The sequence below is a fragment of the Marmota flaviventris genome, chromosome 17 (assembly GCF_047511675.1).
Source record: "Marmota flaviventris isolate mMarFla1 chromosome 17, mMarFla1.hap1, whole genome shotgun sequence".
Classification (NCBI taxonomy): domain Eukaryota; kingdom Metazoa; phylum Chordata; class Mammalia; order Rodentia; family Sciuridae; genus Marmota; species Marmota flaviventris.
Window position 1 is genome coordinate 42,996,148 of NC_092514.1, and position 17,142 is coordinate 43,013,289.

The window sequence follows — 17,142 nt, forward strand, 5'->3', positions numbered from 1 at the left end:
CAAAAAAAAATCAGAAAATACAAAAGAATACAACAGTTACTAATAGGGCATTATGTAAAAATGTGGATGTGTAACCGATGTGATTCTGCAATCTGTATTTGGGGTAAAATTGGGAGTTCATAACCAACTTGAATCTAATGTATGAAATATGATATGTCAAGAGCTTTATAATGTTTTGAACAACCAATAAAAAAAATAAATTAAAAAAAAGAAAATACAAAAGGATATCCCCCAAACTCCTAAATTATAATTCCATCACACAAAAAATGTACTATTAACATTTTGATGTATTTTATTTTGTATTTCTTCTATACATGTTATTTAATGATATATCTCTACAATGCAATTCAATGCTACAATAAGAATAAAATTTTCCCCAGGAACTGAGGATTATTAACAGTCTAACCAAAATAAATAAATATTTTTATTATTTTCCTCTGCTTATTTATTAAAGATGGTCAGAAAATTGCTCTTATAATGCCAGGTATTGTTTTATTGCTATATAAATATATGTATATAAATATATATGTATGTATATATGTACACACATATGTATATAGATACACATATACTCATATATAATAGATATTAATTTAACATATCTGTATATGTTAAATTAATGTGTCATAGTTCATTAATCAGTTTCCTTATTACCAGACATTTAGACTATTATCAATTTCTGCTTTAAAAATAATGCAGTAAATTACCTCATGCCCATTTCTTTTTTTTTTTTAATGTGCAATAACTTTTTAAAATTTTTTTTTGTTTTAATTAGTTACACATGACAGTACAATAATATTTCTTAGTACATATTTTTAGAAATGGCATTATGGGATCAAAAATAATAAAGCATTTTTAGGTTTCTTGAAAGCATATCACCAAATTACCTATCAGAAACTATATTCCATTTTACTTGGCCTATTTCCATATTCTTAACACCACTGATATTATCTTTTATTATCTGTCTATTTTAAAAGTGAAGAATAACATTTTCTTGTTTTTATTTGTATTTTTCAATAGTTTCTAGCAAGATTTAATATTATTTTGCCTGAATATTCACAAATTCAGCAACGTGGGACATGGTGGCACACACCTTCAACCCCAGCTACTCAGGAAGCTGAAGTAGGAAGATCACAAGTTCAAGACCAGCTTCAGAGATTTAGTGAGATTATGTCTCAAAACAAAATGAAAAAAGAAATAAATAAAATAATGGACTGGAGATGTAACTCTGGGTTCAACCCCTAGTATTGCAAAAAAAAGAAAACAAAAAAGTTCAATGGTAATTTCTATTTCTTTCGTTACATACTGAGATCATTTTATATTCTATTATTGGAAGTAAAAAATTTTATTACATGTATTAATAATAAAAGGTGTTTGATAAAACCCAGTCCTAGCAAGAGTATGTTATATACTATTTAAAAATGTACAAAATTAGTACAAATATAAATACACACCATTTAGTAGAAGTATAAACTTCTAATAGTAGAAAGTACACAGGCAATTTGTCAAATTTTCAAATTTTAAATTTTCCATTAATATATTATATATGTGCATGTATATAGCATATACATAATATATATATATATATATATAATACATACATGCTATACACACACACTAAATATATACATACGTACACAAAACACACAAATTGTACTGTTTAACAGATTAAAAAAACTGAAAACAAACCTAATGTCTACCACCTACAGCAGACATGTTAAATAAATTATGGTAAATTCACACAGAAGCTATAACTCTAAAACGAGTTAGATTTGTCTGTGTGATAATGTGTTCAGCTTCCTGAAGACATGTTGATGAAGAAAAATAGATACTGAATAATGTGCATAAAATTATTAAGTTCATAAAGCTATTATTTTAAATAAATGAGCATAGCCAGATACAGTGGCACATGCCTTTAATCCCAAAAACTCAGAAGGCTGAGGCAGGAAAATTGCAAGTTTGAGACCATCCTCAGAAAAAAAATTTTTTTAAACCTTTATTTTTATTTATTTTTTATGTGGTGCTACGGATTGAACACAGGGTCTCGCACATGCTAGGCAAGCGTTCTACCGCTGAGCCACAACCCAGTCCCCATCCTCAGAAATTTAATGAGGCCCTAACCAACTTAGTGAGACCCTGTCTCAAAATAAAAAGATACACAGGCCTGGGGATATAGCTGAGTGGTAGAGTGCCTCTGGGTTCAATCCCCAGTACCACAAAAGAAAAAAAAAAAGTAAAGAAAAGAAAAAACAATAAGTATGCATATATTACAGCAAATACATTTTCTAAATGTTTTGGCAGAATACACATAAAATTTCACAGTAGTTTCCTTGAAGTAACCAGTTAAAGGGCCAGGGGAATTCCTTTCTTTATTTTATCCTTTTCTAGAATTCTGGATTTTCTAACCATATTTACATGCATTAATTTTCTGTTTCAATTATTCAATGGTAAGTGGTAGAATAACAGGTCATTTTCATTTCTACTAATTCCATGTACTAATAAAAAATTAAAGATGATTTTGAAGTAAAAATCTCTCCCAGTGTATCCTTAACAAGTGAAAATATTTACACACACACACACACACACACAAATTATCTATGAATCATCCAAAAGGAGAATATGTTTTGAAAACATACACACATTATGTACATTCATATGCCCAATTGCTAGAAACAGAGTAAACCATAAAAGGTTCATAACCTACAAAGAAGACAAGACACTCCCAAAGACTAGTACTAGAAGTACTAGAAGACTAATACTTCCAAAGTTTTATATTCAGCCATGCTCAGAGAAAGTACCTGCTGCTTCTCCAAAGTATTAAAAATAATTAGGAGGAAAGACCTCTCCTAACTATATTTATTTAGTTCATTTTTACATTATTTTTCATTTACTTTGTCTAACATCTACTACTCTTTTTTTTCCCCTTTATACTGTGTCAACTTCCCCATACTTTAACAACTCCTTCAGTTTTGTTTCTAGTGTAAACAAAATAGCAGTGGGGGGGCTGGGGTTGTGACTCAGTGGTATGAGGCCCTGGGTTTGATCCGCAGTACCACATAAAAATAAATAAATAAAATAAAGGTATTGGGTCCAACTACAACTAAAAATTTAATTAATTAATTGATTGATTGATTAAAAAATAGCAGTGGGGTAGGTGTTAAAGAACTTGAGTTCTGGTTCCTCCTTTCTTGGTAATTACTTGTATGACTGGGCATACTTTAGGGCCCATTTTTTTCATGCGACTAAGCATCAAAAGAGTAACAGAATCAGATTTTAAACATTCCTTTTGACTCAGTGACTATACCATCTCTTGAGTTCCTTTCAGCTCTAAAATTCTGTGATTTGAGGATCCAGAGATACATGGAGATGTGCCAATTATCATTCATACCAAGTCTGGTATGAATGATAATACCAAGTCTGGTATGAATGATACCATTTTAAAAATTGAATGTTCACCGTTTCTAATTCCATTTGTCTTTCAGACAATTCCAAAGCTTATCTTTGTACAAAATGTTCACTAAGATACCTTGGAAATCTATGATTATGAACTGATAAGGCTACATTTTAACAAAAAACAGATATTCTATATCTAAGATATTATTTTATTATTCTCATTTCTGGTTCTAGTTAAAATCATTTTTTCTTAATTGAAATAAAAATTAATCTTTAATAGACAAGTGCATAATTTTCCAGTATGAGGGCACTTTAATAAAACAGTGAACAAAAACACATGCGCCTTCTGATCAAGCCAAAAAAATCAGAAAGTTTATACTTCGAGGGCACTTAGAAAGAGCCCTGAGCAGGCTGATAGCAAAACCAGAAAAGCTCATCCATTTTAGCAGTGTAACACAACCCTAAGGGGAGTCTGTCAATTGAAGCGTTATCACACTTTAAACTCTTTTCACTCAAACTGTCAGTTATCTATTTATCATTTCTCTTTGGTGATTCAGCCATAGTAAACACAGACACCTATGGTGACTTTGTAATTGGCCCCCATTACAATACCAAATTACTCTGAGGGCTTGGGAACAAGAAAAAGAATGTTCATTATGCCTATTAGGTACCATTCTGAGGCAGAATTAGGTCAAGGCAAACTGTAAGCAGGTATTTTCAATTATTCATATCACTAATATTCAAAAACAAAATACTTGTTGAAGACAAACTAAAGGTCAACAAAAAACTCTAAACTTTTTATTTTTACATGTTTCAAACTTGAGTGAATATCCATCAAAAACAAAACCAGCTACAGTATTCTAGAACGTTATATAAGACTTTATCTTGAAATTATAATCTTAAACTTTTTAAAGACTTTTTCCAAGGTATTTTATAACACATGTATTTGTTCATAAAAGAAGAATTTTCTCAGTAATGAGTTTAAATTTTTTTTTTAAATAACAATGCTAATGAATTTTCTTGTATAGAATACATAGCCAAAAAAGTACTCAGGTCATTGAGAAATTCAACGGATCAGGTAGCCAATTATAGAAAGATGTCTATTTAACAATGAAGGTCATGAACAATGTTTTCTTTATTTATATTTTTTAACATTTGCCTTTTTAATATTTTCATCTCTCTTCTAAGAGAACTTTTTAAATATATATAGTAAAAAGATGTCACAATTCCTTAGTTAGAAAGAATGTACATGGAAATAAACATAACTATAGGATTTCAATAATGGTTTTGATACAATAATTCTATATTTTCTTTCTGGCTCCAAATATGTCACTGGAGTTCCTTACAACTAATATTTTATAATCTCACAATCTTTGAATATCTATTAAGGTATATTTTGAATAGCTCTAAATAAAGCTTGAGTAAATTCTCATTTGATTTAAAAAAAAAAGCATTGGCGAAAGAAAAGCATAAGACAAAATAATTTACTCACACTATATAGTAGGCAGTGAACTACCATATCATATAATGTGAGGGCTGTAGCTGATAGTCTTTTGTGTAAATCAATCCAATAAAATAGTAGTGAGAGACAAAACAATTTTAAAAATAAGTTACAATATCATTGTTACAATATCATTTCATATACTGGTTCAATAATGATTTCTGAGTATAATTTCATTACTTACAACTTCAACTTTAGAGTAAATTAGTTATACTAGAACACAGACTCCCAAAATAATATTACCTCAAAGAATATTTTAAAATCATGCCTTTAGTTACCCAATATTCTAATTTCCTGGAAAATTTCAAAAGCATTTATGAAATCTTCTAAGTCAATAGTCTAATATAATTTTTAAAAGAGAAGTTTGTGCTAATTAGAATTAGGAAACAGGAATAATCATATTTTGCATTCAATTAAAATTATTTTCTAAATTTTTTCTAAGAAATAGCCTAAATAAACATCTTCTCTTTAGGTTTTTTGACATGTAAAACATAATAATTAGATCTAAATACAATAAATCATTTAAACTTTTTAATCTTTTCGTCTGACATCATCCACATATATTTTTGGTAGAGGAATTTAGAAATTATTACATCTGACTCCAATGGAAATTAATTTCAAGGAATTAAATACATGCAAGCTTTAGAACCAAAATCTATAATTCTAAACTTAAAGAAAATTTTCTTATGGTAAAACTATTTTTCAAAAAATATTAACACTGGGGCTAGGGGTGTGGCTCAATGGTGGGGCACTTTCCTGACACATGTGAGGCACTAGGTTTGATCTTCAGTATTGCATAAAAAATAAATAAACAAAATAAAGGTATATGCCATCTACAACTAAAAAACAAAAAATACTAGCAATTTAATTTGATTTGCATAAGTTATTTGATTATCACTAGAAAAGTACATATAAAATACTGTAAGTAATTTGAATCTGTTCAGCCTTATTTTTTCTCTAAAACAAAATAATTTTACTCACATTTTTTCCATCCAGAAATTCCATGCACTTTTCTTTTCTGTTGAAGTTACCAATGACTTCAGGATGGACACAAGTATGATCCCTGCTGGAAAGAATGGTCATTGGCACCCATGAATATGCTGTCCTCCGGAGCTCTTTAGTAATCTGAGCGATCTGCTTGTGTGTACGTGTCCCAAAATATATTTTGGGTCTCTTGAATTTCCCCCCTTGATCCTTCTTAATGGTATTTGAAGACTCTTGACTGTTTCCTTGTTTTGCAGAACAACAGCACTTAGAACACTGGCCAGGAGGCTGTAGTGAAGGAAAGAAATGGTAACGAATGTCTGGACTACCATATAAAATGTTGTCAAGCCTCTCACGGAATCAGAACCAATAATGAATCACAATTGTTAAAAAGGAAATTTCAAGATATTACAATATCTAAAACTTGCCATTAAATAAAAAATTACAAATTTCATTTCAAATTAGTCCTCTTTCAAAAGTTTCTAACATGTCACTTTAACTCTGTAATTCCAACTGTTTTAAGTATATTTTAACCCTTCTCTTTCATAAATTATAAAAATTATATGACAATGAAGAAGATAATTTTAATTTTTGCTTAAGTTTCATATGAACTTGTGGTTATAATTTAGAATTCATACTTTTGCTCATAGCATAGCTCACTAAAATATTTTATATTACACCAATGTTTTTAAAAGCACTTTAAATATAGTTTACAAAAGAACAGAAATATCAAGTTAAATCTCAAGTATCACTAAAAAAATGAGTAAATAAAATTCTTCTCCAGCAAAGGTATTAAATAAATGCAAAATACTAATATTTAAAATAAAAGCAGTTTGCTTATCTGAAAAAGTACACCTGAAAATCCAATTACCTGTCAAGGAATGCAAATCCATCAGTAAAAATTATTATAGAGTATTATAGGGCAAAGCTCTTCCTGGACAATTTCACTTATAATTCAGTTTCATCAGGGAAATAGTTATGTAAATGTCTCCTAAAATACACCACATATAACAAGGAATAAAGTCTAATATTTACCTGATATTTATCTCATTTCCAAATTGTCGAAAAAGTTGAATGCTATATATTAGAATTATTGGGTTCTTAATAACTCCTCCCTTTAAAGCCTCAATTATCACACCAAAGGAGAGATAATGAAGCTTCATTTAAGAGAAATACTGTGAAAATGGCCACTGATAGGGGGAAAAAAGGCAAACAGCACACTACCTTAAAAAAAAAAAAAAAAGTTTGTACTAGAAAGTTTTCATTTAGTAGAACAAATACTCTACTTACTGAAGTTCTTAGGGTTTTTTTCCTTTTTTTTTTTTTTTAATTGTAATCAGTAAGAGTAGTCTTCATGAACAAATACTAAGTCATAGTATGTTACACCACAATACTGGGATCAAGCTGTCTTTTAGCCTCAACTCAGTGGAAAAGCAAGTTCAAGTTACTCCCAGTCTCACTCAACCTTGTCCGCCATTAAATATTACAATACATGATAGAATGGATGTAAATGTGACCCTTCTGGAGCTGTCACTCACTGGGATAAAAGGTTCACTGATGTGCCAAATAAACAGTCAGTCAAAGCAGATAAAGTTACAGCCATGCTGGAATTGTTACATTGCCTTCTTAGGTTGCTAGTAAAGCAGATTTCATTACAGAGTGCTGCCACATTAAATAGCCAGTTCCAAATATCCTGCCTTCTATATTGAATAATTACTTATTCACTGAAAGGATAAAAAGAAGAGTTATGAATGGGGCTCTTGTCAACAGTGAAGCAGGAAACAGCTGATGTGTGGTTTATGTTACATATGTTGCAATATCCAACAACTTAGAGAAAATGGAATGCAAATCATATCATATTTTCAGTGAATTCTTTTGTGGTCTTTGCAATGAGCACATTAATTAATTAATATATTAAACAATTAAGGTTAACTCCAGGTAGAGAATTAGTTTACTTTTTCATACCTTCATTCTTTTTTTATTCAGTTTTACTATTTTTCTTCCTTGTGATACTGTTAAATTCACTTCAATATTAGAATACTAGGGCCTAATACATCAATAATTTTGTGCTATATGGATACATTATCCTCAGGCATCTAAGTAATCCAATAAAACGGTTGCTTCTCAGGGCTCAGAAAACCTACTTTTGATGTAACACTTTACAACATTAACTCCACTTAGTTTAGTAACACTTTACAACATTAACTCCACTTAGTTTACCACCTACACCTTTTAATTCTGACCAAATATTCAGACAATATAGAAACAAACTAAACCAACTCCCCATCACTAATTGTTTAGATATAACTTATAAATCTTCATAAACATTCTTTTGCATAACTTTTTTCTATTAAAAAGGGATGTTTCCAGGAGCAGTGGCGCATACCTATAATCCCAGCACCTTGGGAGGCTGAGACAGAAGTATCACAGGTTCAAAACCAGCCTCAGCAAAAGTAAGGTGCTAAGCAACTCAGCAAATCTGTCTCTAAAAAAAATACAAAAAAAGGGATGGAGACGTGGCTCAGTGGCAGAGTGCCCCTGAGTTCAAACCCCGGTACAAAAAAAAAGGATGTAACTACATAGTTTTATAACTTTCTACTTTGTATTCAAACTTTTAAATTTTTAAAATGGTGAATTTGCTAATGAATACTATGCTTATCTTAAAATGTCAGGCTAATAGCTGTACCAACAAAAATAAAAGATGGTGAATAAGTTTCAGAAAACTTTTACCACTAGTGGGGCTTTATTTAGGTACATCAAATTGATTTTTTAAACCATAATTCAGAAAAATTTAAACCATGCTTAATTTTATACCGAATAGATATTTGTTTGGTTTTTAAGTTGTAAAGTGATCTGAAGTCATTGTACCATTTATGAATTTGGGTAGAGTCCTTAAAAAATGGTAGTTAGGCAAGTAGAGTATAAGATGGAAATTTAAAAAGAAAGCTGATTCTTACTGTTTGCAATATTAAAGAGGAATTATTTCTTCAGAAATGATCTTCTATTAAAGTTTCCATCTACATGATTTGAAGAAGCTGAGGATGGAGCTTAGCAGTAACAGAGCACTGGCTTACCACGTGCAAGGCCCTGGGATTGATTCCCAGCACTGCAAACAACGTATTTAGCTAATTAAAAATAAAAGAGTTGGTATAATCTTATTTGCAAATGGAAAAACTGAATGTGGCAGTCAAAAAGAGGCTTCAACATTTATATAATAACAAGATAATTACTTATACCAAAATTAGAAACTTTCAATGCTATAAGAAAACAAGAGATAGGAGCTTGATGACGGTAACAAGAGATCAGACTATGCCCCTTTCTCTGAAACCCTTTGACCTAGGAGGCTTGAAACAATGAGACGACTAAAATTAAACAATTTTACACCTCTCACTAAGTAGCTCTCCTGCTAACAAATAATCAGGTCTATCTTTCAGAAGGATGTTTTCTCCTTTTCCTTTCACTCCTTAAATTTTAAAATTAGGAAACTGGATAATAAATTTAAAAGCATTCACTCTCATCCAAAATATCTGAAGGTCAAAAGGTAAAACACATAGGCTCCCCCACACCTGTGAATTCTAAGACATAAAAGTGATTATGATAAGTGGCAGAATCAAACTCTTCAAGAGATGGCTTCTTTTCCACAGCTAAAAATTGTCCAGAGTCCTCTTACTTCAACAAAAGGCAAGAAAACCTAAAATAAGTAACAATAAAAATGTCAACATTTAAAAAGAAATACAAGTTACATGTGTAACCATGACAGCTGCAGTGTTTCCATACTCAGAAGTCAATCATTCTGAAATATTTTTTAAGTTCACAATAGCCAAAAATGTTCTTAGAAGGTCAGCAACCAAGGACTTTTAGAAAATTTTCCATGTATTTAATAATTTCCATTTCTTCTCTTGTCCTATTACATAAAGACATTCTATATTCTTTTAAAGGGTGAATGATTAGAAGATTTGATCTTGAATGAATGGCCAACTGCTGAATCCTTGTCACCATTCCTTTCACAAAGTTATAATTGGAAAAATAGTAAGATATGACAATGTCAATTTCTAAAATTTCCTAATGGTTTTCTAAACTTTCCCCTGTCCTCCCAAAAAGCAGTATACCTAAATACTTGAAAACTAAAGTATACAAGTATAGTGATTAATATTTTTAGAAAAGGAAATTGATAAGGAATAGAAACTAAGTTCATTGCCAAGGAAGTTATTGTGCTAATCTGTACATTGGGGAGTTTCTAAAAGGCCACTATGAATTGAGTTCAAAAAGCAGGCACAAAAGGGTATAGTTAATATAAAAAATAAATACATACAGCTGGGGTTGTGGCTCAGTGGTAGAGCACTTGCCTACCATGTCTGAGGCACTGGGATCAATTCTCAGCACCGTGTATAAATAAATGAACAAAATAAAGGTCCATCAACAACGAAAAACAATTTTTTTAAATAAGTATATAAAGAAGTATAAAGGGGGACTGGGGTTGTGGCTCAGCGGTAGAGTGCTCACATAGCACATGCAAGATGCTGGGTTCGATCTCAGCACCACATAAAAATAAATAAAATAAAGGTATTGTGTCCAACAATAACTAAAAAAATATTTTAGAAAGAAAGAAGTAAAAAGGAAGAGACTTTTTAAAACTGATTTGTACAAAACAAAGGGAAAACTAAGTCAATAAAACAGTAACATTTTTCTATAAACTTCTATATGTACATGTTTGTCCTTCCAGCCATACTGCAAAGTCCTTAAGGACAGAAACTTTATATCTTATATCTCTTTATTAAACTCATTCATTGAGCATGGTGTTCTGTACATAACTATAACTTAATTTTTTTTTAATTGGTAAACTACTACTAAATGTCTAAACCAACTACTACACTCATACACATTTTTTAAAAAACTAATAGATGTGGGGCTGGGGTTGTAGCTCAATGGTAGAGCACTCACCTCACATGTGGAAGGCACTGGTTTCAATCCTCAACACCACATAAAAATAAAATAAAGGTATTGTGTCCATCTACAACCAAAAACATATTTTAAAAAAGAAACTGATAGATGTTTAAATGGTGTTCTAATTCGAAGTACTATAAGTGTCAAAAAACAACTTCAAAATCAAAAACTTCTTTTTGAAATAACAATTTATTATTTTTCAAAGCCAAAAAGAAAAATCCATTTATGACAACATTTGAGCCACTGTAGCTGACAAACATATATGGTGATATGTTGATTATTAATGATAATTACTATTATTGGGGCTGTCGGTGTACTAAGCACTTTATGTATACTATGTCATTTCAATAATCCATTCATTCAGGAAACATTAGAATCCCTGATATATCAAGCCAAATAGAAGACAATAATAAGGGTCACCTCATCTCACTGACATGAAGAGTTTCTCTCGTTAATTGTTCTACAAAGTGTAGTTTGGGGAGTTTATTAATACTGGTGTCAGTCATGAGTTAAGGAATTATTTGAAGTTAGTTCTAAGTGCATTACTTGCTGAATGCAATTATAAATATCCCTAAGAGCAAACTATAAACTTTGATTCATAAAAACTATTTAACTTAATATTTTTTGATGTTTAAATCAAATATTTTCTAACAAGATCCATACTATGTTCCACAAGGGAAAACAAAAACTTTCAACTCAGAGACTCTTCAGAGCATGAATCAGCAAACCTTTTTCGTAAAGGTACAGACAGTAAACATTTTTGGCTTTTGGGCTACATGCTCACTGTTCTTATATAGGTAATATATTTTATTGTCCAAATGTAGGAAAGGATTTCTTTTTCTTTTCTTTTTTTTTTTTTTGGGGGGGGGGTGGAGTGGGGTGGGGGGTAGGGGGATAGGATGGAGTGAATTGAACCAGGAATTAAACTCAGCAGCACTCAACCACTGAGCCACATTCCCAGCCCTTTTTTGTATTTTATTTAGACACAGGGTCTCCCTGAGTTGCTTGAGCTCACTAAGTTGCTGAGGCTTGCTTTGAACTCATGATCCCCCTGTCTCAGCCTCCCAAACTGCTGGGATTACAGGTGTGTGCCACCACACCCACCAGGAAAGGATTTCTTAAGACAATAAACCAATAAGCCAAAAGCTTATATAAGCTACTGAAAATACAACCTCATTAAAACATAAAGCTTCTCTTTTTTTTTATTGATTGTTCAAAACATTACAAATCTCTTGACATATCATATAAAGCTTCTCTTTAAAAACATATCCTTACCAAAAAAAAAGAGAGAGAAAGAGAGAAAGAAAAAGGTATGTTCTTTAAAAAAAAAATGATGAAAAGAAGGCAGACTGAGAGAAGATATTCGTAATGCACATAAACAACTGAGGATCAGTATCTATAACATACAAAGAATTCCAATAAATCTGTTTTTAAAAGACAAACCTAACAGATAACTAAGAACAAGCAGATTACAAAAGACAAATGTTGAAAGGTCAACAAACACCTGAAAAGATGTGTAACCTAGGGGGATAGTAGAGGACAGGAAAGGCAGCAGAATACAACAGACACTAGTATGGCAATATGTAAATCAATGGATGTGTAACTGATGTGATTCTGCAATCTGTATACAGGGTAAAAATGGGAGTTCATAACCCACTTGAATCAAAGTGTGAAATATGATATATCAAGAACTAGGTAATGTTTTGAACAACCAACAATAAAAATTAAAAAGATGTGTAACCTAATGTTAAACCTCATCAATTAAGAAAATGATAATTGAAACAATAATTTTCATTTCATATCTGATGTTGGAAAGACATGAAACAACTCTCACATACTGCTATATAAACTGGCATATCCAGTTTGAAGAAAAAAATTGATGATGTAGTGAAATCAATGATACATTTACCCTTTGACCCAGCATAACACTATCAAGTGCACATGCTAGAGACACATGCACATTAAAACAGATTAAGAGAAGAATATTAATTATCCCATTGTTTTAATAGTGAGATAAACATGCTAAATGTATCTACAGAAGAATGGACAAATAAATTGTATGAGTTTGGGGCTGGGGATGTGGTTCAAGCAGTAGCGCACTCGCCTGGCATGCGTGCGGCCCAGGTTGGATCCTCAGCACCACATACAAAGATGTTGTGTCCGCCGAAAAATAAAAAATAAATATTAAAAAATTCTCACTCTCTCTTAAAAAAGAAAAATTGTCACGACTTTCCCGAGTTCAGTTTCCTTTAAAAATAAATAAATAAATTGTATGAGTTTCATCAATGGAAAACTACATGTATATAAAAAACATGAGCAAGAATTATATGCATCAACATAAAATTACAATGTTGGGCAGGGTGAGTATGACTTGAATTTAATTCTCCCATAAAGTTCCAAATAAATTGATGATAGGAATAAAAGTATAAAACCTTCAAAAAGACAATCTGGAATCACCACTATGGTAGATAATCTTTGGAGCTAATAACTGTACTTCAAAAATGCTAGAAATGCTGCAAAAGAACATAATATGGCAAACACATTCTGGTTTCTCCTCAGATGCTTAAAAGCCCAGGAGACAGCTTTCATATTAACCCCTCCTCACCCAAAGTGTTCAATCCATTAGGAAACAGGTTCTTAAATCAGAGTCCATGGATTGTTACAGAGGGTTTGAGATCATCCAGAAACCATGACACAATTTTGTGTGCATTTCTAGAAAGTGAATTCATAACTATTATCAGATGCTCAAAGCAGATTGTGACTGATCTGGTAAGGGTATTTATTCCAGAATTTATGTCTGATTTTATAATGAGAATCAAATGGAAACAACATTTTCATTACAACTATGTTGGCTAAGACACATTCTTTCTTGTGAAAGAATAAACAAAGTGATAGTCAAAGAAGATAATTTCATAAAGATTCATACACTGTTTTTAAACACATTTCTATTTTGTGCTTGTTAATTACCCAATATTAACATAAGGCTAAAATACTTGGATTATTCACTAATATATATTTCTAACTTTTTTCACAGATCAAAAAAGTAACCTAAAGAATTCTTCAAGTTGTTACAAAACATAATTTGTACTGAAGCTGAAATTTATAATCTTTGCTTTAACAGGATCATTTTTATCTACTTTTTAACTAAACAAAATATTACCCTTTTTTCTTTTAGAAAGTCATGCACTGGGGCTGGGGATGTGGCTCAAGCGGTAGCACGCTCGCCTGGCATGCGTGCGGCCCGGGTTCGATCCTCAGCACCATATACAAAACCAAGATGTTGTGTCCGCCAAAAAAAAAAACTAAAAAATAAATATTAAAATTCTCTTTCTCTCTCTCTCTCTTTAAAAAAAAAAAAAAAGAAAGTCATGCACAGAAAGAGCTACTGGTAAAAGGCGAAAGAACACTGAATTATACAATCTTTGAGGCAAAAAAAGGTTTACTGTTAACTTTATCAATCTTTTGCAGTTGTCCAAGCCATCAAAACAGGTACTGAATGCCCGTTGTGCAAAATCTCACATAAGCACACACACTCTAGCAAGATAGCAAAAGTGACATAACTATACCTTTTCAACTATTCTTTTTTCAAAAAATTCAAACGGCAGTAGTACTCTATTGCCAGTTTCATGATTAGACTGCACAAAGCAGCTGTTTATCCACTCACAGCAACCAGCAGGTGAACCTGATTCAATATTTATCACAGGCTTTCACAGATCACTGCTAACCAAGCAAACGTTTTAATTAAGCTGGAACTTGCTTCAAAGAGCTCATTCAAGATGTCAATCAGCAGGTAAGGGATCAGATACAGTGTCAGGTGAGAGTGTGTAATACAAATCCACAACTTTCTTCATCCCATCGCTGTAAATTAGCCTGCTCTAAAGTTCAGACTCTGATTGTAACAGACTGCCAGTCTCCTGGAATGTGTAACTGAAGTCACTCATATTCTATTGTGAAGGTTGTAAGCAATATGTTAAACTGCAATGGGCTAGCACATTAAGACAGATCCTTTTCACGGTTGTTTTTTGATACCATAAGTGTTTGTTACCCTACTCTCCACTTACTGTTTACTTTCTTGCCTAGTGTAAATGGGAATTCCTTAACACAGTTACTGCAGTTTCTGAAAAGCCCATGTTTCAGTAGAATTAATCAAGAAAGATCCAAAGTGGGATAATTTTTATCTAAATTTATATTAGAACAATTTTATGCAATAAGAATTCTCAGTTTAACAAGTATATCATAAAGATGACGAAGCAATAATACAGCAAAAATTCTCCTGATCTAACAGCACTTTACAGACACAATTATAGCAAGAAGTCTTTAAAAGTAGTGATGAATCACACTGACTAACTTCATGATAAATACCTTGGGTGTTGAAAAAAAAAGATGGCAGAGCACTGGTAATCCCAACTACTCCTGAGAATAAGGCAGGAGGACCACAAATTTGAGGCCAGCCTGGGTGACTTAGTAAGACCTTATCTCAAAAAAAATTAAAAAAAATAAAAAAAGTTTTTTACAGAGCTGAAGATATAGCTCAGAGGTTAAGTACCCCTAGATCCAATGCCCAGTACAGTATAAAAGAAAAACAGAAGGAAAAATGAAGACACCAAGGAGAAAAGGAGGAGGGGAAGGCAAGAAATGCTCTTCTTTACAGAGAAATCCTGGCTAAAGATTGTAAATGGAATGACACATTTCTTAAAAATAAATAAATAATTTACCATTTCAGTTCTCATATAAAAACTGATTCAGGCAAGCTACAAAAAATAGATACTAAAATCACTGTGTGAAAAGTTGTTGGGGAAAAGAATATTCACATGCTCTCAAAGTGTCACCCCAGAGATTACACATTAATTATCAAAAGAAAATGTACCTTTACAAAGAAAAGACCTGGTTGTTACCACTTTAGCCTAGCAGCCAAATTTAGCATGAATAGTAATGAGACAAATTGGTATCATATGCCTCTTGGTGTAATATAAAAAACATTTATGTTCCTAGCTTGGTTACTAAATCAAAGCAACCAGGTTTAGGGTTGTAGATCAGAGGTAGAGCACTTCCCTTATATACGAGAGATCCTGGGTTCAATCCCCAGAACTACAATAAATAAAAACCAAACATGAATCAGAAAGAAACTGGAAAAAGAGAAACTGGTAAAAAGACCTATATGTATTATTTAGTTGGTGAAAATTAATCCAACTGTATACTTGTCATATGTGCACTTGTATATATTTCAAAAAGGCTTGTTGAAAATCCTTGGGATTATAGGTGATTTTTATTTTCTTCTTTATAGTATTTTGATATTTTTCAAATGTTCTCAATGAACTTGTTAAATGAGAAAACAATACTGTTCATTCAAGTTATTTTCCACATATTGACAAAATGCTATTAACAAAACTTATACAAAATAGTTTTGCTTTTTTCATACACATTGCAAATTAGATGTTGTCATGAACATACAAGCTCCTAACCCAGTGTCACCCAGTGGAATTTTCTCCCGTGATGGGATGTTCAATATCTGCATTATTTAATATACTTGCCATTAGCCACATGGGGCCATTGAGCACTTGAAATATGATTAGTGCACCTAAGTAAGTGAATTTTAATTTTAATTAATTGAAATAAATAGCCACAGTTGTCATCTAGTCTGGCTTTCCTGCAAGTAAGCATAAATCACTGGCTCAAAATATTTGTGAAACCAATCAGAAGAGATGTCTCTGATGACTCATGCCACTTTGTTAAAATAATGGACTGATTAAAAAAAATTCACTCCTTTAATAGGCTGCAGATGTAGTTCAGTAGTAGAGTACTTGCCTAGCACACAAAAGGCCCTAGGATTAATCCTTGGCACTGAAACAAAAAAAAAAAAAGAAAGAAAGAAAGAAAGAAATTCACTCCCTTAAAACAGCAAGGATGCAAGACTTAACCTATCACAAAAAAGTGTGCCTGCTAAATTAGCAGAGCCCAGCAGTGTTATTCTATCTTTGGCCGCCTTAATCCTGTAACAGCTGTGTCATTAGCTGTTAATCAGTCTCTTTCTGAGGCAATAACACCAAAACAGTGATATGTAATCAGCATTATATACTTGTTCTGGTGTCAAATTTTAATCAGCAATGACTTTGGCAAACTCATTAATGAATTTCTACACTGCTTTGTGGTCAGCAGATGTCTTATCACCACAAATCTTTAAAATTTTAATGTGTCTTTTCTTAAAGTTTTACAACCAGCCTGTTTAATATTCACAGTTCCCTTCAAGTTCCAATTTGTGATGATAGATCTTTGCTTCTTTCACAATCAGCATGCCTTTGAGTGGCAGGTTCACTGTGATT

At 31.9% G+C, this 17,142-nt stretch overlaps 1 protein-coding gene across 1 annotated transcript in view; it reads right to left on the reverse strand.

Annotated features, from left to right (window-relative positions):
* Positions 1–17,142, reverse strand: part of Brip1 (BRCA1 interacting DNA helicase 1) — a 155,211-nt gene that overhangs the window by 110,365 nt on the left and 27,704 nt on the right. Inside the window, exon 6 of the mRNA XM_071602934.1 lies at positions 5,876–6,166. Within this exon, the coding sequence (XP_071459035.1) occupies positions 5,876–6,166 (291 nt within the window). The remainder of the gene's footprint in view (positions 1–5,875; positions 6,167–17,142) is intronic.